Source organism: Gopherus flavomarginatus, chromosome 2 (genome assembly GCF_025201925.1).
Source record: "Gopherus flavomarginatus isolate rGopFla2 chromosome 2, rGopFla2.mat.asm, whole genome shotgun sequence".
NCBI classification, from domain to species: Eukaryota; Metazoa; Chordata; order Testudines; family Testudinidae; genus Gopherus; species Gopherus flavomarginatus.
Window position 1 is genome coordinate 81903447 of NC_066618.1, and position 26440 is coordinate 81929886.

General features: G+C 41.3%; 1 protein-coding gene across 1 annotated transcript; it reads left to right on the top strand.

The window, feature by feature from the left end:
* The first annotated feature begins 1630 nt into the window (after positions 1 to 1630).
* On the top strand, positions 1631 to 26057 carry LOC127044624 (prostatic acid phosphatase-like). Its single transcript, XM_050939715.1, has 10 exons — positions 1631 to 1744; positions 9763 to 9858; positions 11006 to 11092; positions 12156 to 12308; positions 15823 to 15921; positions 18700 to 18804; positions 19639 to 19771; positions 23740 to 23822; positions 25143 to 25249; positions 25877 to 26057. The coding sequence occupies exons 1-10, from the start codon at positions 1631 to 1633 to the stop codon at positions 26055 to 26057; spliced, it is 1158 nt and encodes a 385-aa protein (XP_050795672.1).
* The last annotated feature ends 383 nt before the right edge of the window (positions 26058 to 26440 follow it).

Sequence of the window (26440 nt, forward strand, 5' to 3'; positions counted from 1 at the left end):
ACAGCCAGTGATTCAATTTCAGAACCAGAACTATAATTATTGTTTGCTGTTTGTATCGTGTCTAAAACGTACTTGGCACTTTACAGGCACAGTCTGCACCCAATCGATCACAATCTATAGCCAATTCTGCATTGGGCTCAGTGTGAGCTCAGGGATCCACGCACACAGCATTCATTGCAGGATTGGGGCCTAAATAAGACGGAACACAAACAGATCCAAAGGGGTAAAATAGGCTTGCAACAGAAAGTGAGGCCAGTAGGTACAAGTACAAAATCAGACAGTAGAACCTCAGAGTTAGGAACACCTCGGGAATGAAGATTGTTCGTAACTCTGAAGCGTTCGTAACTCTGAACAAAATATTATGCTTGGTCTTTCAAAATTTCCCAACTGGACATTGACATTATACAGCTTTGAAACTTTACTATGCAGAAGAAAAATGTCGCTTTTAACCATCTTGATTTAAATAAAATAAGCACGGAAAGAGTTTCCTTACCTTGTCAAATCTTTTTTAAGCTTTCCCTTTATTTTTTTAGTAGTTTACATTTAACGTTGTATTTGTTTTTTTGGTTTGGTTTTTTGTCTCTGCTGCTGAGTGATTGTGTATTTCCAGTTCAAAATGAGGTTTGTAGTTGACCGTTCAGTTCGTAACTCTGGTGTTCATAACTCTGAGGTTCTACTGTACTGTTGCTCAGAGAGCTGTACATGCATCTAGGGGAGTTATTTTACAGTTGTTTGGAACAGGGTAGTTTTAATATTTTAGTTTTTGTTTATATTATTTTTTAAAAGTAGCTTGACATGGTCATGGGACGTTGAGTTAGAGTGTAGGAGGAGAATGATGGAGGAATGGAAGAAGGGCTTAAAATAATGGTGAAGGGGAAGGAGAGGTGACTGGGAGGGAACAAAGGGAAACTGAGGATTGCCCTTCTCCTAGTCCAATGCTTATTCCTTCAGGCCATACTGCCTCCTGTAAAGTGTCCAAGAACTGAAAAATATAGACAAAGCAGAGATGCAAAAATCTGAAAATCTGGTTATTTATGGAATGATGACCCCCTTATTTTAACCCCTCCCCCTTCAAATCACATGGGAAAAAACAAAACCGCACTATTGTCAACCCCAAATGACCAAAAATCTATGAGGCAGGCTCACCAAAAATCACGAGATTGGTCTTAATATCACGAGAGTTAGTGAAAATAATAGATTTGGCATTCTTTTTACTTGCCTTCTGCTTTTGGAACCTTTAGGGTGCACTGGTGTCACACTTTGAAGCTTTCTCCACAGCCACGAGGGCTAGGAACTTACTTTTTCTTTAAGAATGAAGGCTGGAATCATCACATATCCACTTGACTTCAGGAGCTGGGGCTGGAAGGAAAATAATTATGGTGAGACTCATCAGAAAAATCATGAGAGTTGGCAACACTGAATTAGGTTGAAAAGAATGTAAACAGCAACCTGGAAAGAAAATGATTTAAAAGGATAGATGTGTTACATAATCACCCCCAAGTTTCTCCTGCATTTGAAATGCACAGGAAGCAGATCCACCCCCTTTGTCCTTTTCAAAGTACAGCTTCACTTCAGGTTGATAAACCTGAAGAGCTACTGTAGCTACAAAGCTTATTCAGCTGCTGCCAGGATGGGAAGGACACGGCTTCCATGCAGGTCCAGGAGTTTTTGCTTCGCTTTTAGTCTTTTCCTCATTCTGCTTCACCAAACTGCTGCAGAAAGCAAGCTGAAATTTGTGATTGTCGTAAGTAGATGGCCTCTTCATTTAGTCGCTGGTAATGATTTTAGTGTGGTGTTCCTTGATTTGATAAAAATGTAAGATTTCAACCTCTCTTTGTACAGATTCCACAAGGAAAGAAATGTAGGCTTTTCCATGTACAGTGGATAATCAAGCCTTTAAAGGCTCATTTTAATGAAGATAAAATAAGTCAAATTGTAAAGATTTTTTACAAGATAAAAGAATCCTCCAGATGTGTGGTTAAAGCACATAAATGGCAGTCAAGAGATTGGGGGTCTATCCTTGTCTGTCCCTCTCATCCTTTGTGAGCCCATGTCAATCTCTATGTGCCTCAGTGTTCCCATCTGTAGAACTGAGGATACTTACCTAGCTCATAGGTGTTGCAAAGGTAAATTTAAATGGAAGGCATGCTAGAAATGCATGTGTTTTATTTCTTATGACAGCTGAATTGGCCTAGAAGCATGCAGAGGCATATGAAGCCTCATTTATATAGTGTTGTGATGTACATGCTGCATTAACTAGGATGAATTTGGAAACTGGCTGCAACAATTTTTCATGGCTCATTTCTAGTTCTAAAGTCTATAGAATGACAATATAACATCCATTTCCCCTCATCAGATTTGGAGAGGCTTTCCCCCATTGATCTGGAATTTCAACAGTATGTTTTGAAGCTAGCCCTTTATATTTTTCTTTTTAGATATATATACGTGTGGCAGTGATAAAGAAGATTTGGTTTAAATTGTTGTTTCCAATATAGAATCCTAGGCACTGGAATTATTGTTTGTAACAAAGAACTCTGTTACCCAAACATTCTCATACCTTCAACAGTTCCCAATGAGCACTTACTGATCCATGTAGAGAAAACACTATGACTTATTGTGTGCATACTCTACTGTCTGTGCCAAAGAAAGAAAACCTGTGATATTTCTTATGTCTCTATTGGCTGACGTTAGTAGAAGTACCATTTGGCTCGTGGGCCAGAATGTCTTATCCTACTCCCATTGACTTCAGTGGGAATCTCAAAAGGAGTTGGATCAGGCACCAGGCAAAGAAGACACCCAAGTTCTGTTTTCAGCAACATGTTCAAAATCTGTCCCATTCATTAGTGCATATATATAGGAATATCTTAAGCGTATTAAAGTGATGAAAGAGCACTGAATGCATAGGTGGCATCAGGCAGATGGCACATCTGGAGAATGGAACTCTCTAAAGCAGTGGTTCTCAAATGTATTGATTGGGCCACTCTTCTTTGTGTCTGTAATTGTTTATGTCCCTCTTCCCCCGTACATATAGTGCCACCCAGCTCTGAAGGCAGAGTGGAGAGCAGCGGCTGCTGGCCAGGCATCCAGGTCTGAAGGCAGCACTGCACCACCAACAGCAGCAACACAGAAGGGTGGCGACATAGGTGTGGGAAGTAGGGGTGCTGCAGCACCCCTAGGTTTTGCGTATGCAGGGTCCTGGCTGCCGCCCCCATGTCCAAAAATGATGACGTGAAAATAAAATAAGGCACCAAAAACAGAGTGAGACATAATATGAATATTTTTTATTTAACAAATGCTTTTCTAGCCTTTGTCTGTGCAAATGCACTAATGATTGAGGAAAAATCTCTCTTTTGTGCAATGTCACAGTTGATATTAAGCATGGCGAGCCCATTCAAATGCTCTTACCACATAGTTGAATGGTGCTAGTTCTTTACCTGCTTTAACACGTTGAAGGTGCTTTCACCTGAAGCCACTGATCCAGGCAAACTGACAAAAATTCGCAATGCAATTGTGATATTAGGAAACACTCTAGAGTCCAAGTTTAAGTATTTCTTGAAGCAATTCCTTTGAGGCACCCTTTAAGCTTGAGGCCCAGGCCAAATGGCGCTCCTGGCCCCCCGCCTCTGATTGGCCCTGCCCCCACTCTAAAAACTGTTCCAGAGCCACTGGGTGGCAATGTGAAAAATGATATTCATCAATATCACTTTTCACAGCAGACTTAGGGTCCCGTTGCCACCCTTATTTTTGTGCTGCTGCTGCTACCCCGACTCTGGCAGCCCCAGGCTGCTGGGACTCCAGCTGTCCCCTTTATCCCCACCTCATGGATGTGCATGGCCCTTCTGCACAAGCCCCAACTAATCGTGACTCACAGCCAGCGCTCTTGCCCCTAACATCCCCCCAAGAAAAAGGATACAGCTCACACCTCCCTTGACACTTTCTCATACCTTGGGAGGCCTGCCCCATAGTTTGAGAACCACTACTTTAAAGCAATTTAGGCTTGAGCTGAATAGGTGTAAGTATGTTCTACAAATTGATGTCCTGACCCAAGTTATTAACTGAGAGTTCTGCAGAGCCATTCATAGGAAGTGTTCACTTGTTTGGAGAAACAAGTCCTTAATATCTAAGAACCACCTCTTTACCTCTATTCCATTCACTTTCTCCCACCCACTAAAAAGAACATAGTATTTCATTTATTTCTAGGATAGCATACACCATTTTATTTATTTATTTCCTTATTTATAATAATTGCTGTTCCAGAGAATTTTCATATAAATTCTCCTCCTTTTCAGATAAAGTCTAAATTATTCTACTATTCCAGTTACTCTTTAGCTGGTTGAGCAATCAGCTATATAATTCCTATAGAACTGGTCTTAACATCAGAGTGTATTTCCCTTTCCCTGGCACGTCACTGGGTTGAATTCTTATCTTGTAAGTGTTGTCTCCTGGGCTCACTGATTTGAGTTTGAATGATTACTGAAATGATGTGCCAAAATGGAAACCATTTTCACCTCTTTCTTTTTCTTATTACTTTTCCCTCCTAGCAGCAACTCACAGCATAAAGCACAACTGCAGGAGTAAACAAGACAAATGTTTCCCTTTCTTACTTTCAGGACTTTGGCACATTCTGAAAAGCTGCCAAGCTTTCTCCAGCTGACTTTCACCTTTGCGCTGAGTCTGCACTTTGTGCTTTACAGACCACTAGTTCTTTTCACTGAACAGGAATAATTTAAGCCATTTTATCAAAATGCTATTTTGACTTTCCTTCTGATGTGTAAACCTCCACTGAAGCTGTTGTGCAGGGCCCCGATGCTGAATGTCAAATGCGATCTGATAGAAAAAATGGGAAATATCTAGCAGAATCCCATTAGGTAGAAATGAACTTCTAAGACAGGGGTCGGCAGCGTTTCAGAAGTGGTGTGCCGAGTTTTCATTTATTCACTCAAATTTAAAGTTTTGAGTGCAGTAATAGCTTCTAAAAATGTTAAAATGTCTCTTTCTACAAGTCTATTATATATAATTAAACTATTGTTGTATGTAAAGTAAATAAGGTTTTAAAAATGTTTAAGAAGTTTCATTTAAAATTAAATTAAAATGCAGAGCTCCCTGGACCAGCGGTCAGGACCTGGGCAGTGTGAGTGACACTGAAAATCAGCTTGCGTGCCGCCTTTGGCACACGTGCCATAGGTTGCCTACTCCTGTTCTAAGACATTGCATCTATAAATCACAGATTCATAGAGCCATATAGTCCCCACCCACGGATCTAGGAACGACGTCACTCACCCAAAAGGTGAGTCGTTTCTCAGAAACTGCAGTTGTGCCACATCCTCCCTGTTGTAATACAGGATAGGCAGCATTGGAGAAGAGGCAGAGGGGCGTGGCACACAGGCAAAGAATCCAGGAACAATGATAGTTCAAACACTTTGGAACTTTGAGAAAACCTGCTCAGCTTCCCAGCCTCTGTGGATTTCCTGGCACTGGTAGCATGGCTGGTTTCATTGCCATACTGCTTTTGCCTCCCCACTCTCTCTATGATCTCTCTATTGGGGTTAGTATGGCACAGAGTGAGCGTCAGGGGCTCAAAATTACCCAGAGCCATATATTTCAGCATAATTTACTATGTTTTCCAGTGGACAATACCAGATGTTCCCCACCCACTCAATTTCCCCTTCCCATCTTTTTTTGTGAATTATGGTTCTGCCCACACTTGCCATCTTCTTTGCTCTGAGTTATGCAAGGAGAGATGGATCCTAGCTGTGAAGTTCAGATTCAAACTTCTACAAACTTGCGGGGAGTCATTCGAATGCAGCTTTTTGGCTTGGGCCCATCTCTGGAGAGATGGAAACAAGATAAGGAAAAAACAGGCAAGGAAGAGATAGGAAAAGGACAAAAGGGAAGGAACGCCCACTTATAAATATTGTTCAAACATTTCAATTTTGGGAGGCAATTTGTTTTTGTTAAACCTATAAATTCAACCTCCACCTCTGTTGTGACATGGGCTATCTTAATTGCCAGAAACTTGCTGATTGGCAATATGTTCTGGATGGTGTTACAGACACATTTCAGGTTCAACCTGTTTGAAACTCAAGAAAACGTAACTCAGAGATGACTGGAGTAACTCACTATGAACCCAAGATCAGAAGAGGACATTGGGGTCTATAGTCTAAATCATGGGGGGAGATGTCCAAAGGCCTAAATGGCAGTTAGGCACTTAACATCCATGGACTTCCAATGGGTGCTAGATGTCTAACTGCCATTTGTGCCTTTAGAAATCTCTCTCCCACCCACCACCCACTCCCAATACCTGCAAAGCTCAGAAGCAGCAAAATACACAAACCAAATTCTGAGTTGCATAAAGGCATTAAACTGAAGCTGGATGAAAACAAAACCACAATGATCACCTTTGCCATGGCTTAAACCCCCTTTTGTGTTTTCAGGAGAGATCCAGGGATCTCAGTCTGCTCCACTCACAGGAGGAGAAGAGATGATATGGTCTCTGGTTTCCTTCAGATTTGGTTTAATACTTTTATGCAGCCAATGAACATAGCATATGACATAAATGAAAGAACACTAATGTATGTTTTTATAAAACCCTCCCTCCCTCCCTGAGGATTGAGTTGAGTGAAATATTTGAATTAATGATGCTGAAATGAACACATTTATCAAAGGAAACTGCTCTCATTTTGTCCCATCTCCATATCTCCTTCCTGCCCTGCCTTTTTCTGTTTCCCAATGTCACAAGTATAAAAATCTACCCTTGCCTTCACACAATCCCTTCTCTCTTTTTTCCCTTTTCATCCTGCCATTCTCTGCTGAATTGCCAAGTGAGGCCAGGAAAGCTCCAAGTCACTACAACATGGGTGTGTTTTAAACTTAACTGGAAGTAACAGCTCCATTTTAACTAGAGGTAAAAGGCCTAAGTATAAACTTTGAAATACACATTTATAGCACAAGGAGCACCTGGATCTTGGACCACAGTTGAGGGTGTTGGACCACATATGAGGTTTATGAGTTGGTTATAGCTGCCTACTTAAGGTAGTTAGTCCTTTAGATCCATCAATAGGAATTCATGCCTTTAGAACGAAAGGTCTCAACTTCAATCTCCACTCCCAGCCTGACCAGGGTAAGTTTCAAAAGTAGCACAACACATCTGGGGCTTGAACTTAAGCAGACCTCAGATGCTTGGGAAGCTCAGTCACATATATTTCCAAGAAGCATGGGCTTAGGCCTCAGTAGTCTTTATTCAGCTCTTCACCCTTCCTATACAGAGAAATGGAGTTACATAAAGTTTATGCTATGCAGTGATCTTTAGATGAAGACATACAAAACAAGGTCTTTTCTGCTCTTTGTGGACTTAAAGAAGCCACAGCACTTTTCAGAAGAGGGCAAATCCCTCCCCTTCTGAAAAAGGTTTCTTTAATCTAGACCGAACAGAAAGGACACTGGTTTATATGTTTTCATCTTAAAAACTCCCATGCACGTTCCCACTCTTTACCCACCCAGACAGAGCTACAATGCTGTCTTACTCAGCACTATAAATGCTCTTGAAGGAGAGAACTGGAACTGAAGAGTGTGCAAGAAGTTATGTTGCATACAGAGTACAGGATGCTGAGTGCTACTATTACAAATTTACCATGATTTTAGTGACTTTCTACTAGTTAATAAATAAGGCACGCTTCTGTAGCAAGGGCTCGAGCCAACAGTCGTTCAAGTCTACAGAAGTCTTTCTACTGACTTCAATGGGAGTTGGTCTGGGCAACTTCCATGTACTTAAAATTAGAAAAAAATGTCTTGCTATGAAGTTATATTTTCAGTTGCATGCAAATTACATAGCTGCCTTTTAACTGGGAATTTAATTTTCATTCTTAGAAAAGGCATCAGCTTCTCCAAAAGAGCAAATTAATCCCACAAGAGACCTGTGGTATGTCAGCATGACAAATAGTTGGCCAAAGAAACAAGCGACTTTTCTTCCCCATCCCCCCAGCAGAGATGCAAGTGTCCCACATTCCTTCCCACCCTGTCCACTTGATTCAATCATCAGGGAACACAGCTCTTTACTTAATTATCTTGTTCATTAGAGGTACCCTGAGATGGGATTAAAAGCACTGTTTTAAGAGTTTAAATAAGTAACAAAAAAGTGTGGAATTAAAAATTACATATAAATATGAAACTTTATATTGAAAATCAGATTTTCCTTTGCTTACATCCCAACACCAGAGTTCAGGAATTTAGGACTCTGTTTTTCTTCTACAACATTTATTCACAACATTAGCACCTTACAGAAAGCTTCCTTATGCTATTTTAGGTGTTAGTTGGGACATCTACTCTAGCAAGATGAACTCTGAATTGGTAAAAAAACAGTTACATTCACCTTAAAGGACTGGCAGCTTTTCTTTACTTTTAACACTCACCTTACCACCTGGTGTTTGTGGATATTGGTATTGAGGGCTACCAGGAAGGGTGGGCATGGTAACTGGCACTTTTAGGGGAGTGGTTAAAAGCTGCATGCTTTAGGTTACCACCTGTAAAGTGAATATAAATAATAATAATACACCTCACAGCAGGTACTGGGGGACTTAATATTTGTTCATTTTTGTGAGCTTCTGGGATGAAAGATGCAGTGGCAGTGCAAAGCATTATTTATAATGAAGCTGTTTGCAAAATCAGATTGCTTTGTGGAAGTCAGGGAATGAATCTGAGATTATTTTAAATGGGGTACAGGGTGGGTTGGGGTTTTTTGGGGGATGACATTTTTGTGACCCGACAATATGAGCGAGTTTTCAAGGAAAATTCAGAGTTATTCAAAACAGAATACGGAAGGCTGAAACTTTCTTTGTACACTGGAATAAAAAGATCACAAAAGCAACCATATATGCTCTCTGACGCATGACTCATGTCTCCACTTGCCTTGCATGTACATGCACAGCAGCTCAGGTGTTCTGCTGATCTGAGGGACCAAACTCTCAAGGTAAAATCCTGGTCCCATTGAAGTTAATAGCAAAACTCCCAACGACTTCAAAGGGCCAGGATTTTACTCCAAGTCCACCCAAAATCTAGGTAGATACCTTCTTAAATCAATCAGATTTACATGCCATACCAGTCATTTCAGATATATGTAAGGGCAAAAAAATTAATACCCCCTGTTTTCAGGGTTAATGGAAACAAATTCTTGAATTTAAACTTTTAAAAATAGTCCCATCATCTGAGGTGACCAAAACAAGAGGTAACATAGAGATAACATATATTAGTATCTACATCCAATGGAGCCAGATTGTGCCTTGCCCTTGTGTGTGGAGTGGAGAGGATAGCAGTCAGTAGATACTTACTAATATCAGTAGATATTTACTATTTACTTAGTCAAAGCTAAGAACCTAAATCCATATTTAGGCCCCTGAATCAGTGGTCTGGTTTTCAGAGGTGAACATTCACAAATCAATCAGGCCACTTGTTTAAGTGCCTAAATATGGCTTTGGATGCCTACCTCTTGCATTTGGGTTTCAACATTTTGGCCAATATACTTTTATGTTCTATGTGGGAAAAATCATCAGACTGTTCCCACTCACAGTTCAGTGGGCATCACAATGATACCTCAATACCTTAATATATACTTCAGTCAGACTTGATGGGTTGACCTGTGTTTCTGCAGACTCTCCAGTTCTTTGGATTGCCCAAGAGGGGCTAGGACTAAAATGATATGCTAGTCTTCCAGACAAGTAAAAAGAAAACCCAAAGGGAATTAATTCAGTCTTTGATTCATCTCACTAGGTTTTTCGACATGGTGACCGAACCCCAGTTGAAAACTTTCCAACTGGTCTACATAAAGAAAGTGAATGGCCACAAGGATTTGGACAGCTTACCAAGGTTTGTTGGCTTTTCACAGAAATGAGAACATTAATGCAATAAAAATTATGCAGGTGTCTGATCTGTGACTGACAAAATATTAGCAACTAACCAGGGAGGTGTAATTCATAAATTAAACCTTTAGTGCAGTGATATTTCACCAGTAAGTGTTAAATTCCATCTGGCTCTTTATAGGTAGAGATGTGACTCAGCCTGGGGGAAGGTATTGCACACCTTCCTGATGATGTGATTGTATTCAGATAAGAGGCAATTTAATTTAAAAAAAACAAAACAAAAACATAATCATGCTGGTTAGACCTGTATTTGTGTTGGCAATCCATTTAAGATAAGAAAAAACTTCTTTGTCTTAGCTTGTAGAAAGCTGCTCTAATTTATTTTAATTAATAATTTTTCAATGTTTCGTTAATTATTTTTTATTCTAAGTATGTGAAATTCTTTTGTGGATCTCTGAGACTCCAGTTCAATAAAAGTGCTTTTTTGGTTGCTAAAGGTTAAGGAATCCTACCCACAGCCTCGGAGAGATCTAATAGAACAGATAGAATACCATTCCAAGACATGTTAACAGCTGCTGTTACACCAAAACAAGTTGGCAGAATGTAATTAAAGGAATGAGACTCAAGCTACAAACGCAGCAGTCAGACCAATAATTTAGTCACAATGAGTTACTATGAATAAGCCAGTCATTTTCTTCATAAGTATTTGTATCAAGTAAACAGACACACTCATTTGGCACTAACTGACCACATAACTTAATGGGCATGATTCTCCTCACACACACCTCACCGTGTAAATCAGGAATAACTCTGCTGAAGTCAGTGGAGCTACATCAGTGTGAAAGCTCTAAGGGAGAGTAGAATCAGGCCCAACATCTCTCCCAGCAGGAGATGACCTATGACTTACTATTAACACCATCAATATCTTAGAAAATGTAGTGTCCTAGTATAGTGATACTAGTTTATGGATAAAAGTGAACTTTCCTGTTGAAAAACAATATGTAAACATGCACAAAGCATACATTATGGCATTAAAATGGTTAATGATCACCTGAAAAATTCACTGAAGACAGAAGGAAGAGTGGAAAGAAAAGCTGTAATAAAGTTTCACAGCTACCTAAAACTGACACTCACCTGTACTGCTGTCCATACAGATTGGAATGCAGCAGCAATATGAGCTTGGACAGTATACGCGGAAAAGATACTCAAACTTCTTGAATGCCACATACAACCGGCATGAGGTAAGCATCAGAATTTGTGTGAAGGAAATTTCTCTTGCACCATTGGACTGCAAGACTTGCACTACTGGGTCAAAAAAAAAAAAACAACCCAAACCCATCATATTAAAGCAAGAGATAAGGTTAACAACATTTCAGCATTTTTGAAAATCAGGCCACTTAATTAGATGCATAAATATAAATTAAGGAGCCTAACGTTAAGCACCTAAATTTGAAAATTCTGGCCATAAAGCATATCATATAAAGGGTTAACAGAATTTCAGAAAGTCACAAGAGAGGGAGGGAAACTGCATTACAGTCCCACATTTCCCTAAAACCCTGCCCCACTGGGCTAATGGATGAAATGAGAAATGCTCTAAGCATGGCTGAAAAGGCTGTTACTCGGATGATATCCTAATCAGGGTCCTGTTATCTGAGAAAATTCTTATTGCAAAAAATGTATATAATGGAAGTAATATGGTATACTGTGAACTATGATTGGCAGGGGAATGAAGGCAGCACCAGCAAACACCATGTGTAAACTGTCAACTTTGCCCCAGAAGTGGCACACACAAGTACTTTAAAACACATCTTAAACATACAAACCTATACACAGGGGTGCTGGAACAATTTTTATAGTGGGGGCGCTGAGAGCCATTGAACCAAACTGAACACCCTATATATAATAGAAACCACTTCAAGCCAGGGGGTGCTGCAGTACCCCCCGCACCCCTAGTTCCAGCTCCTATGACGATACATGCTTGAATCTCAGAGGAATGGATACATGGTTTTTTTAATCTAGATTTTAATGCTTCTTCATAATTTTTTCAGTGTTTAGATTCCAAGGTGAAAGGTGCCTTAGAGAAATTGCATTTAGACTGATGAAGTAGATTCCTAGAAAGAGGACTTAAATGTGACTTAAGTGGTGCACAAATCTACTGCTAGTCCTCTGCACAAGCGTGAATTTCACCTTTTGTGATTTATGGAAAACAGGAGAAAGGAAAAGAAGGAAGCATGGAATGGGAATTTGGATAAAATTGCCCTCTTGTTAATTATTAGGAAAAAATATTTGTCATTTTGCTTTCAGATTTTCATTCAAAGCACAGATTATGATCGAACCATTATGAGCACTCAGGTATATCTCGCTGGACTCTTTCCCCCAGTGGGCAACCAGATCTGGAATCCCCAGATCCTTTGGCAACCCATCCCAGTTCATACTGTGCCAGTATCGGAAGACCATGTGAGTACCAATTGGGAACTTTCCACCTCTGATCAGATTTTTCAGTAGGCACACAAATAAGGAGATGAAAAAATATCATTCCCTTCAACATGTTCAATCCAACACCTTCCATAGCTGGTCTATAAATACATGCAGTCATGCAGGCCCAACCAAAACTGTTGCATGAAAGTTTACAGGGGCTGAACAGCTGACATGCATTCCTCATCACCATCTCCTCCACAGGAAAGCTCTGACGTTATCCTGTCAGGAATGAAGCTGAGGAAGTTCCACTAAAATCTTTTCATGGGGGCAGGTTCTTTCAGACAGACAGACCTCTAAGGTGATTTCAAGTTGAAATGTGCTTTGTATTCTTTGCTCCCTGACAGGTTGGCTCCTGAGGTCAGGCAAGGAGAGACGTTTACATCAAAACTGTAACACTCTCTCTGTGGTTATTACTAATTTATATTGCAGTAGCACCCAGGGGCCTCAGTCATAGATTGGAGCCCCATTGTGCTAGGTGCTGTATAAACACATAATTGCAAGACAGACCCAACCCTGAGAAGCATACAGCCCAAGTGAATGTATCTAAGAAATGACAGGGCAGGTATAGATCTGTCGGCCTGGGGTGATGCTGCAACGAGGCACTGTGCAGGCCAAAGATTTAACAAGAACAAAAGCTGCGGAGAGCAGGAACAGAAAGGGCTTCATTCCTTGTGCTACCTACAGTACTTGGAGGAAATAGAAACAAGAAACAATAAAACCACCACACACTATATCATCAAGGTCATCAGAGGATGGGCCACGGTCATTAGGCCATCATGCCTGTCTACTCCAGAGATGTTCATGAGCATTACTCCATTCTAAAGCCATGTGTGAAAGTGAGATGTGCTTCAAGCAAACTAGATCAGACACAATGTGATCCAGCTTGAATCTTCACTCTGTCCTCCAGTGAAGCAAGAGGAAGGGAGGTTTGCAGTTGGGAAGGGCTTGAAAGAGGTTTTGATAAGCATCAGACCTATCAGATGTTTATCCAAACCAAACCTCCAAACTCTCTGAGTCACCACTTTAAAGGGAAAGGGACTCTGGTCATTTGCAGGAGTGCTCTTCTTCCCTGCCAGGTCTGCAACTTTCCCAGGTTGGGGAATTAAAGTTTAATTACAATGACTTCCTGGAACAACTTGAAGTTTCTGCTGAATAGGCCAACCACCTATAAACCAGGAACTCTGTCTTCCTGGACCTTCCAGGTCCAGATGTCTGTGGGTATTTTCAAGCCCCAAACAACACAGACTGGGAAATCAAGGCAAAGTATCATATAGTAATAAACCTGGTCACAGATTATTTTCTTAGCCTATTGTGAATGTGACCCATTCAGAACTGACAGTTAGCAGCACTGTGTACTACTTAATGAAACCAAAGGGAGTGGCTTAAGTAATAACACCCAAAGGGTGGTAATTAAGCAAAAGGAGTATTTGTTATTATTGCAATTCCAAAGCCTCCCAATGTAGACTTGAACCTGCAAGGTGTGCGGCTATTGCAGAAGAACACACACTCTGGAGGTCATGCAATATTTCCTATTTAAAATATTAACTCCTCTCTGCTAACATCTGCTCCAGCCTCTATACTGACACTTCAGTGAGGAAGGACCATTACAGGGGGATGCACTGGAGGTGCATTCTGCCCAATTTACCCAGAGTGAAATTCACATTAGGTCAGAGAAGGCCAATACAAGACATGCGACACTTAAGTTCCTCTTAAGCTATCAAAGTTGGGCTTAAGTAGGAGTTAAGTGATGCATGGGTTGGGTAGATTCTCTGAATAAGGATGAATTTCACACATGGCGTATTAAGCAGTAATGAAGCTATTACATAGGCACCCTTTCAATATTTGGGAGCACAATTCACTTCTGTTTCTTGTTTATTCCCAAGAATACTCAATGGCAAAACAGGTACCATGTTATTGTGGTTCCACTGAAACAATGCCATATTTTACACACAAATCTAAGAGCAGGATTTGGACAAAGAAATCAAAATTTCAGCAGTCTAATATGCAGGTTCCAGTGCTGGGCTGTATTTGATGTGACTTAGGAGTTGAGAAGTAGGGGGAAAGTAGTTTCAACCACCTTTACACATTGGATCCAGGGAACTGGGCCAGTTCTCAGAGCAGTTCTAAGATATACACAGCTGCTTAAGAGGATCATTCTGACAGCCAGGGGTCACCTACAATAACAGCTTCCTGGACATGCCAGCAAAATCTTCCACTGCCCAAATTCACCAAGTATATGAACAACTTGCACCAATGGATTGGCACAAAGCAGTTGCAGCATGTCCATGAATCTGATCCACAACAGTTAGACACCACAATGATAGATGAAGCTAAGGTGGGTTAAACAGATAGTCACAATGGTCCAGATCCAGCAAGGTATTTAGGTACCTAAACCCCAGACTGTTTAAGCACTTATCCACAATGGAACACTCACTGGGCGAAAGAGAGAGAGAGAGATGCTGTAAGTCAGTGGTTAGGGCACCACGTAGGAGGTGGGAAACTCCAGGTCCAGTCCCCCTGCTACAATCACTCTTTCATTATTTAGCCATAGTGCAACAGCTTCCACAGGAGAGACTGAAGAAGCCCTAAATCAGAATATCCCATAGCTCAGGGGTTGGACAATGTGCCTGAGAAGGTAGAGACACCAGATCATATTTTTTCTCCCTCTCTGGCAGAGAGGGGGGAGTTGAACCTGGGTCTTACAGATCCCAGGTGAGTGCTCTAACCACTGGGCAAAAAGCTATAAGGTGGGCACCCCCACCACCCTCTCCTCTGGCTGTTGTGTATGGAGCAAGGCAGGCACCTAACTCAGTGTCTCAAGAAGTAGCTTAGGTACTTCAGCTGCCTGACTCCATGTGGCTGATTCCCATTTATGGATTGCTAAGCAAAGATACGCGCCTCCTTTCAGCCTGGACTTAGGTACCTAACTCTGAGAGAGATGGGCAGTGCTTAGCAACTGCCATTGGTTAGCTTGGGCAGCTCCCCACCTAGTAATGCTGGCTTTTGTGGATCACAGTCTAAGGAGCCTACCTCTCCCCTTCATTGGATAGGGAGCTTAGACCCCTTTCTTAGGCTTTGTGCATCCCAGTGTTGTTCCTGTTATTTTCTAGGCACCTAAAAGTTAGGCGCTGTGATGCTCGGCTTTGCAACACCTAAGTTCCTGTGTGGATCCCATTCAAAGTGCCTGACCATCAGGGGCAGCTCCAGGCACCAGCACGCCAAGCGCGTGCCTGGGGCGGCAAGCCGCAGGGCGCGCTCTGCCGGTCGCCGCGAGGGCGGCAGGCAGGTTGCCTTCGGCAGCATGCCTGCAGAGGGTCCGCTGGTCCCGCGGCTTCGGCGGACCTTCCACAGGTGTGCCGCCGAATCCATGGGATCCAGGACCTCCCGCAGGCAAGCCACCGAAGGCAACCTGCCTGCCGTGCTTGGGGTGGCAAAATACCTAGAGCTGCCCCCGCTGACTACTTGACAAGTTTAACTTTCTTTTTTTATTTAGATGCTGCACTTTCCTTCTCCTAACTGTCCACGTTTTGATGAACTTCAGAATGAAACCCAGGCATCATGGCAATTTCAAAACAAGTTGCAACCCTATATGGTAAAACAAAAAGGAAAGAATATAAACTTAAGGGATTGTAACATTGGATTGTTTCCATTTACTGAAATGCTGTTACTGTCTCCCGAGGAACAACAGCCTCTTAAAAATAAAATTACCACAAGACAGGCTAATATTACTATAAAATATTAATATACTTGTACACTGAACAAGTCTCAAATATATATTTTAACTTGAGTTTTATTTTAATTTTAATTTTTAGATGTGAATATATCACTAACTAGCTCAGGCTATTTTGAGTTATATTTAATTTGTGCTAAATAGTCTAATGAGACTGAAAATATTCCAGAGGCAGCAATTTCCTGCACTACAGTATAGCACAAAACCAATCATACAGATGTGATTATCCTGCTGAAACTGAGGAGAAATAAAGACCTCAGGATGTGACTGCTGCAATGCAAAACCAATGTAAAAACAACTCAAGCATTTCTCCTTGTGCAAGTTTCATTACAACGTTATTTTTTTGCATCCTCTCACCCAAAGTTGAGCAGTGTTTCTGCTTTGGCCTTGACACACATCTTCACCCAAATACCCCACAACTTTTCCTGCTACAGAGGCTGTAGCAGGCAATAAGTAGATAGGGTGAACAGGCCTTGAACAACACTGCACAGTCTGTGGATTAGCCACTGCTACATTAGGTAGACTGCTGAAGCAGTGCCTAGTTGTGCTGCCTCAGTGTCACTAGTCAGTTCCTGCTTCTTCCTTGTTTTATGGGGGAAAGCAAGCTGTGCCCGACTTTTTCCTTGTGCAGCTTACTTCCCACTCTGCACCAACTGCTGTGCTGGCCAGCTTCACCCATTCCCACAGCCAGCTGCATGGGAGGGGAAGTAATAGCTGACACCACTACCCCTCTCCCATGGTTCAGGTAGAGAACACATGGGCATAAAGTGGCTTAGAGTCCCCTTACACCCTCTGCAGGAGACAGAGCGACGGTCCCTGTGGAACCAGTTGTGAAACGCTTACTCACACAAATAAGTGCACAGTAAGGCCTGGTCTAAAATAGGAATTTACTTTTGTATGGCTACATCTCTCATGGATGAGACAAAGCCTGCTCCCCACACACATAACCCCAGCTATACCAACCTAACCACTGGTGTAGACCAGCGCTAGGTTGACAGAAGAATTCTTCCATCAACCTAGTGCTGGCTATACCAAGTGTTAGGATCAGTATAGTTAGGTCTCTGGTGGATTGGATTTTTCACATGCCTGAGAGATATATAGACCAGGCCTACCATGAGCCAGGGCTTCACAAATGGTCTCTGGAAATGATACATAAATAGATTATTGCAAAAAAGATAAGAAAGGCAGAGCTCTGCATAACCTCAGACAGTTTCAGGCCCCTTGGGGTTAGAAGGAAAGACAACTCTTACAAACATTACATTTCAGGTATTTTTTTTAATAAAGTCAAATTGATATAAATCATTCACAAGAAGCAAGGGATATAGTGGGGCTTCCATATTTCATGTTCATTTTACTCCAAGGTAATTCTGCTTACTTTTCACAGGACTGGTAGTCAAGGACTGTGGTTCTCAAACTAGTTGCCATTCTGGTAGTCCAGAGGCAAGGGGCAGGATTGCTCAGTTTTGAAAGATTTTTCCAAAGTCAGTCCTAGAGGTGTAGAGGTCACCTGGCTGCCAGCTAGAGTGTACACATCCTGGTGACATTTCGATGGCATCTCGTATGATTCATTTAATTATCAGAACCCCAAAGCTGATATAGTTTTTCAGGCTGTTTCAAAGAACTGATCCTCCTCCTAGATTGAAAATCTCTCATTCGCTACATTCTTTGCCCCATACATTGCACCCTTACAGCAATATGTAATGATGTTTTGTCACAAGGACACAAGCTGCAAATGCATGAACCAATATTGTAAAATACACATATTAAACAGTGATGGGAGAATCCTGAGTTTTCAAGAAGCAACTTAACCTTTGGATGCTTATGCAACCTCACCAAACTGCTCAACTGCTCATATACAACCAACCCTCCCCCATTAAGAGGCCTCAGCCCCCGCAAACTATTGTTTTCTGTGGGAGAGAGAAGGCTGGTGGTCTGCTATCCTCACCAGAGTGACTGGGAACAGATAGCAGGTCTTGTCTCCTCTCCTCACCACCATCTTCATGGGGCAGTTGGCAATCCTGGTTCCTTTTTTGGCATCTTTGTGAGACATTTCTCCCATCCCATCATTGCCCTTTTCCAGTCATCCAGGCAGTCTCCTTCTTCCTGTCCCTACATAATTTGTTTTTCTCTCTTCCTTCTTTCCTTAATTCTTCCTCTGGGCTTTGTTCCCATTCCATCCCGTAGGTTCTCCACCTCCCTCCTGCCTTGGGGTTTCCAGTTCCTTTTTCCCTTGTTCCTCTCTTCCTCTTCCCCTTCCCCCCAGTGCCTTCTCTCTCTTTATCCACTTCCCCAAGGGAGCTCTCATTTTGGAAGGTTCACTTGAAGAGGTGAGTGAGGTTGCACCCTCTCCTTGGGTTGAAGTACTCAGGGCAGGGAGAGAAGAAGCCAGCAAGTGGAGCCTTCCAAAGAAGAATAGCAAGGATGAGCAAAAGGCAGGCACAGAAACTAAAAGCTGTAGCATCTAGGAGCCACGAGTGAGAACTGCAACAACAAAAAACCCTCATTGGGACTATTCACATGTGTAAAGTTAAGCACGCCTGTAAGAGTTTGCAAGATCAAGGCCTGTAAGTCCACATGAACATGTATCTGAGTGTACTGAGGTATTCGTTGTGTATGTTTCCTTTTGTTCTTGTCTTTCAGGGTGTTCTAAAAATTATGGCAGCTAACACAGGATATGACGTGGACACTCTCAAACAACTGAATAAGTTCAAAGCCTGGAATACATACGATACTCTGCTTTGTGAGGTATTTAAAAGAGAAAGCGAGAGGGAGACTAATCCAGAAGATCTGATTCAGCTGAACTCAGCAATTTGTTTCAACTAAACACAGTCATGACTGATCTTCTGTTCTGTCCTGAGCTTGGTTTCTTTTCAGCACCATTTGAAGAATGGTGAATGATAATGAACCATAATTTAGTGTATTAGAAAAGGACTTCTCAAAGCATAGTTTACAGTTTAGAAAACTAATCTTCATTCATCCCTGTTATTTATCATCCCTCTAAAACAGGACACTAAAATCCATCTCCTTATATTATTTCCCTTTCTGTACAACCCAGTGTGTTACTGTAGTTACTCAAGCATGCTGAGAAGCTCATCATGATTTTTGCTGATAGAAAAAGTGAAGTATTTTCTTTAGAACAACTCCTTATAACTATAGAATACTTAGCGGGACGTTGAAAATAAGCAGTAGTATCATTGTCTAGTGGTTAGAACAGGGAACTGGGACTCAGGAGATGAGAGTTCCCCACTGTGAGCTAGATTATGCTTTGCAGATCCAGTGTTAGAGAAGGGGCAGAGTGAGTTGGCCATGTGGGACTTGCATCTTCCTCTCCAAACCCGCACACTAGCAGAAACCAAGTTGGAAAGCAACTGCAGTAAGAGAAAGAATTAAATTTCCATTGGGGCCCCAATGGAACCTCCCTAAAAGGGTGTTCTGGGGAAGATGCCAGGAAATGAAGCCACATGACGAAGGAACTGGGAGACAGCCTCAGGGAGTCCAAAGGCAACAGTGTAAGGGTGGGCTGGGGGAAAAGAAAATTAATGGGAGAAAAATAATGTTCATTTTCCTTTTTTACTATAGAGTATTCACAATTATACTCTCCCTGAATGGGCTTCCCGAGATGTAATGAAGAAGATGAAGGAGCTGGCAGCATTGTCCTTACAGTCAATCTTTGGGATATACAAAACAAAAGACAAAGCACGACTACAGGGAGGTAAATAAAATATTACACAGCAATGAAAAGGGAGGAGCTGATACTATATAACAAATCAAGTCTCTTTACTCATGCAAAGCTCCTTGTTAAAATGGCACTACAATGTGTTTCTAAATATACCTGCACACAGTAATAAACGTTTAAAAACATATTTTGAACACTGGTATTTTCATGATCCCTGGGATGTCCTAAATGTACTTTTCCTAAATGTAGAAATGCCTTTAGTTACCCTAGACCAAATTTAAGAGATGGTTGCAGAAATCCTAGGAGAAGATTCAAGGCCATTCTGACTTGAGCCTGACATAGAATCATAGGACGGGAAGGAACTTTGAAAGGTCATCTAATCCAGTCCTCTGACTCATGGCAGAACTAAGTATTATCTAGACCATCCCTGACAGGTGTTTGTCTAACCTGCTCTTAAAAATCTCCAATGATGGAGATTCCACAACTTCCCTAGACAATTTATTCCAGTGCTTAATCACCCTGACAGGAAGTTTTTTCTGATGTCCAACTTAAACCTCCCTTGATGCAATTTAAGCCCATTGCTTCTTCTCCTATACTCAGAGGTTAAGAAAAATAATTTTCTCCCTCCTTCTTGTAATCATCTTTTACATACTTGAAAATCATTATGTCCCCTCTCAGTCTTCTCTTTTCCAGACTAAACAAACCCAATTTTTTCAGTCTTCCCCCATAGGTCATGTTTTCTAGACCTTTAATCATTTTTGTCTCTCTTCTCTTGACTTTCTCCAATTTGTCCACGTCTTTGCTGAAATGTGACTCTCAGAACTGAACACAATCCACCAGTTGAGACCTAATCAGCGCAGAGCAGAAGAATTATTTCTCATGTCTTGCTTACAACACTCCTGCTAATACATCCCAGAATGATGTTCACTTTTTTTGCAACAGGGTTACATTGTTGGCTCATATTTAGCTTCTGGTCCACTATAACCCCCAGATCCTTTTCTACAGTACTCCATCCTAGGCAGTCATTTCCCATTTTGTATGTGTGCAACTGATTGTTCCTTCCTAATGGAGTACTTTGCATTTGTCCTTATTGAATTTCATCCTCTTTACTTCAGACCATTTCTCCAGTTCATTTTGAATTTTAATCCTATCCTCCAAAGCGCTTGCAAACCCTCCCAGTTTGATATCATCTGCAAATGTTTTAAGCGTACTCTCTATGCCATTATCTAAATCATTGATGAAGATATTGAACAGAACCAGATCCAGAACTGATCCCTATGGGACTCTACTTGTTATGCCCTTCCAGAATGACTGTGAATCACTGATAACTACTCTCTGCGAACGGTTTTCCAGCCATTTTTTCACCCACCTTATAGTAGCTCCATCGAGGTTGCATTTCCCTAGTTTGATTATGAGAAGGTCATGCAAGACAGTATCAAAAGCTTTACTAAAGTCAAGATATACCACATCTACCACTTCCCCCCTATCCACAAGGCTTGTTACTCTGTCAAAGAAAGCTATCAGGTTGGTTTGACAGCATTTGTTCTTGAAAAATCCATGCTGATTGTTACTTATCACCTTATTATCTTCTAGATGTTTGCAATTTGATAGCTAAATTATTTGCTCCATTATCTTTTGGGGTACAGAAGTGAAGCTGACTGGTCTTTAATTCCCCAGGTTCTCCTTATTTCCCTTTTTATAGATTGGCACTACATTTGCCCTTTTCCAGTCTCCTGGAATCTCTCCCATCTTCCATCGTTTTTCAAAGATAATTGCTAACGGCTCCAATATCTCCTCAGTCAGCTCCTGGAGTATTCTAGGATGCATTTCATCAGGCGCTGGTGACTTGAAGACATCTAATTTATCTAATTTTTAACTTGTTCTTTCCTTATTTTAGCCTCTTATGATTCTACCTCATTTTTCACAGGTATTCACTATGTTAGATGTCCAATCACCACCAACCTTCTCGGTGAAAACTGAAACAAAGAAGTTATTAAGCACCTTTTTCATTTCCACATTTTCTGTTATTTTCCCCCTCTCTCTGAGCAATGGGCCAACACTCTCCTTGGTCTTCCTTTTGCTTCTAATGTATTTGTAGAATGTTTTCTTGTTCCCTTTACGTCTCTAGTTAGTTTGATCTCGTTTTGTGCATTGGCCTAATTTTGTCCCTACATACTTGTGTTATTTGTTTGTATTCATCCTCCGTAATTTGACCTAGTTTTCATTTTTTGTAGAACTCTTGTTTTGATTTTTAGATCATTGATGATCTCCTGGTTAAGCCAGGGTGGTCTCTTGACATACTTCCTATCTTTCCTACCAGTGGGATAGTTTGCTCTGGTGCCCTCAATAGTGTCCCTTTGAAAATCTTCAATTGTTTTTCCCCTTAAACTTTCTTCCCATGGGATCTTACCTACCAACTCTCTGAGTTTGCTAAAGTCTGCCTTCTTGAAATCCATTGTCTTTATTTTGCTGTTCTCCCTCCTACCATTCCTTAGAATCATGAACTCTATCATTTCATGATCACTTTCACCCAAGCTGCCTTCCACTTTCAAATTCTCATACAGTTCCTCCCTATTTGTCAAAATCACATCTGGAACAACCTTTCCCCTAGTAGCTTTCTCCACCATCTGAAATAAAAAATTGTCTCCAACACATTCCAAGAATGTATTGAATAATCTGTGCCCTGCTGTGTTATTTTCCCAACAAATGTCTGAGTAATTGAAGTATCCCATCACCACCAAGTCCTGTGCTTTGGATTATTTTGTTAGTTGTTTAAAAAAAGCCTCATCCACCTGTTCTTCCTGTTTAGGTGGTCTGTAGTAGACCCCTACCATGACATCACCTTAGTTTTTACCCCTTTTATGCTTACCCAGAGACTTTTAGCAAACCTCTCTTTTATTTCCATCTCCACCTCAGTCCAAGCGTATACTTTTTTAATATATAAGGCAACACCTCCTCCCTTTTTTCCCCTGCCTGTCCTTCCTGAGCAAGCTGTGCCCTTTTATACCAATATTCCAGTCATGTGTATTACCCCACCAGGTCTCTGTGATGCCAATTATGTCATAGCTGTGTTTATTTATTTACTAGTATTTAAATGAATGACAGCAGCCTAAACCAGATTTAGGTTCTATTTCTCCAATATTAAATCTAATTGTTTATTGAGCTTTGATTTATTTTCTCTCATTTAATGTTAACCTTGGAAACACCTTCATGGTGACCTCACTGAGGCCCAGATATAAACCTGCCCCCAAGCAGCTCTGGGCAGCTGATGATAGGAGATTCGGAGTCCTTGGTAGCCCTCTCATCTTGGGTCTGGTTCTACACTGGTTCCCACCATAGAGTAAATTAGAAGAGCCTCAAGTCAGCTCTAAACTCTACTGCCTGACAGCTGGCCCCCAGAGCTATTTTAGCAGGCATGGATTGGCAAACTGCAGGGACACCTCAATCACATCCCTTCTTCCTGGCCAAGCGCCTATGCTGGGAGCAGGGAAGGGAATGGTGGAGGTGCCACTAGAAGGATTCCTCCATTGGCTGGTTCTGACAGCTTTAGGACACTTTTGTACTGGGAGAAGAGCACAAAAGTTCTCTAGGCTAAAAAAACTCAAGAACCAAGCCTTGAGGGAAAAGGCAACAGTCAGAAGTTATGGCAAGTGAATGGTTGAAATATTTCTGTGACCTGCAGCTATTAATGGAAGGAAATGTCATCGAGGAGACGGCAGCACAGCCTAACTTAAGGGGCAGGCATTGTAACCCTGATTTTCAGCTGCATTCTAGTCTGGTTCTAATGCTCCTGTTTCTCAAACTACCCTGGGTTAAAAATATTTTTTTCATTTCTGTAATGTCCACTGTCAAGCTCTAAATTCCATGTGAACTAAAAATGAATTACTGTTGTACAGTCATGAACAGATCTTCCTGTTTAATACCTGGGATATTTAAGTTTGGGCTTCCAGCTGAATACACTTTATTCATCAACATCCTCATTGCTCTTCTCCATCTTCTTTAAGGCGTCCTGGTGAATGCTATTCTAAAAAGCATCAAAAAAGCCACTCAACGATCAAACAAGAGAAAAATTCAGATCTTTTCCGCAGTGAGTAACTATTTTTCCTAACATTGGATTGATATGTTTACTAGTGGGAATTCAACAGAATGGGCTTCATTTGACTTGTACTAGGAGCAAATGCAGGGGGGAAATTATAAGCAATGTTACCAATGTATTTTGATGCAACAACTTTCCAGTGTTAAAAGAAAAAGGTTACATTCCTGCTACAAGCTAAGAAAAGCAATGAGATGATGCAATTGGACTCAACACATTGAATGGAATTATGTATTTTTGCAACATGTGCGACAAACAAAAACATAGAATTTACTACTCATCTTCAGCCAACCCGTGCTCGGCAAAGGCAGCTTTACTCCCCACTAACCCCAATTCTAAGACTTGGCCCCCAGTGCAACATAGAGCAACTTCAGGGCTTCTCTAAGAGGCATCCTGATGCAACAAACCACCAAGGTGCTGTTCTACTAGCAGGGGATCACTGGAATATAGCAGCACTTCAACCACACCTCCCACACATAATCTATACTTGAGCTGGCTATGCCAGTTATATGTCACCTGGAGATTCCCCTAGCTTAAGCCATCTTTACAGCCACTTTGTGCTGCTGGCTTGGTGCAAACGGGCTGTATGAGATCTATATTTTTCATTTTAACATATTGTAACCAAATTCATGCTTGGTGTAACTCAATTTATCTATCTGTTGCAATTTATAAAGTATCTATAGTTCTAGACCCTGTATAATGATTAAAATACAACAATTAGAGTGGTATATAAACAAGCTCAGTAAACATACAAACAAGAGACTTACTCTAGGGCAGGGGTTGGCAACCTTTCAGAAGTGGTGTGCCGAGTCTTCCTTTATTCACTCTGATTTAAGGTTTCACGTGCCAGTAATACATTTTAACATTTTTAGAAGGTCTTTTTTTATAAGTCTATAATATATAACTAAACTATTGTTGTATGTAAAGTAAACAAAGTTTTTAAAATGTTTAAGAAGCTTCATTTAAAACTAAATTAAAATGCAGAGCCCCCTAGACCAGTGGCCAGGACCCAGGCAGTGTGAGTGCCATTGAAAATCAGCTCACGTGCCACTTTGGCACCTGTGCCATAGGTTGCCTATCCCTGCTCTAGGGAAAGATTTGGATTCCTTCCTCCCTCCTTCAACACCCTACCATGGGTTTTCCTGCAAAAGGGGCAATGGGTTTTTCAAAAATAAAAAACAAAGACCACAACTGGAGTTTTACTTTAATATCCCTTCCTAGAACTAAAAAAAAGTTTTTGGAAGTAGGGGCAGCAAAACCCCACTTAAAAGCAACTACTGTATTACATGGGAGCATTCTTTTTCTTTTTTATAGCATGACACCACAATTGGCGCCCTACAGATGGCGCTCAATATTTTCAATGGAAAACTGCCACCGTACAGTGCTTGTCAGTTTTTTGAACTCTACCAAGAAAACAGTGGGCAAGTATCTTGACACATCTGCAGAAAGCAAATGTGTTTTGCTTTCAGATACCAATTCATTGATGCCTTAGATTATTTTTGAGAGAAAAGCATCCTCATGAAATAATTATAGTTTAAATGAATTTTACTGAGCAGTCCTATTCACAATGTTGCATTAAATGCATTCAAAATTAATAATTAACTGAAATATATGAGAGAGAGAGAGAGAGACACACACACACCACACACACACCACACACACACACACAGAACACACTTAAGTTTAGTGGTGGGATTTAAGTGAATGGATAAATGTGACTGCTTCCCTAAATGGTAGTGGTAGTTTTCAAGCTACCCCTTAAAGCTTATCACAATCAAACATCCTTATGTGGGGTCTAGTTCTGTTTTCATTTAATTAAATATTTCAAAAGGGCCTGCTGACATGACCTGTGACTTTAGCAGTGATATGACTGTTCTAAGGAGCACTGAGCTTTGAATGTCTTTGCCAAGGTCTCTGTTCTTGAAGAATTTGTTCTACAATAACTTCCATTAACAAAGGCTGTAATTTGCAAAAGGCTGTCTCTGTGAAGAGGAAATCTCAGATATAAAGATCTAATCTTTCTTTTTCTTCCGGGTGCTGGAAATCAGGCACTACAGCATTGAAATGTACTATCGGAATGACTCCTTGACGGATCCTTATCCACTCAGGCTGCCAGGCTGCACGTCTCCTTGTCCGCTTGAGAAGTTTGCTAAGTTGGTCTCTTCTGTCATAGTGGAAGACTGGTCAAAAGAATGTGGAAAGTGTCAGGTGAGGGATTCCCTGGGTTGATGAAGCAGATCCCAGACACACACTTCTGCACAAACACCAATCCCCTGCTGCCAAGGGGGTCAGAGTTCATGTCTGGATCAAGCACCATGCTTAACAACAGAACAACATTTATCTAACCCAGGCAAAGCCAGGAGTAGACACAAGGCATGGTGACTGGTTAGAGAAAACAGACCTTCCAACCTGGATACAGCACAGAGCCCCTGTTCCCATATCTGGCTAACACACACAGACTCTGCCCCATGCCCATGCAACCCCACTCCTACCCCCAGGTCAGTCCAACCTCTCTCCATGCTGGTGCTGGTATGCGTTGTGAGCTCAGACTGGTGGGTGTTGCTGTGTGGTCTCAGCTGATCTGTCAGATCCAGGCTGTGTTTGTAAGAGTC

Coding starts and splice junctions, on each gene's coding strand:
- LOC127044624 (XM_050939715.1), top strand. CDS start 1,631: ATGGGAAGGACACGGCTTCCATGCAGGTCCAGGAGTTTTTGCTTCGCT. Junction 11,093..12,155: donor CCACATACAACCGGCATGAG/GTAAGCATCAGA, acceptor TTTTGCTTTCAG/ATTTTCATTCAAAGCACAGA. Junction 12,309..15,822: donor TGCCAGTATCGGAAGACCAT/GTGAGTACCAAT, acceptor TTTTTTATTTAG/ATGCTGCACTTTCCTTCTCC.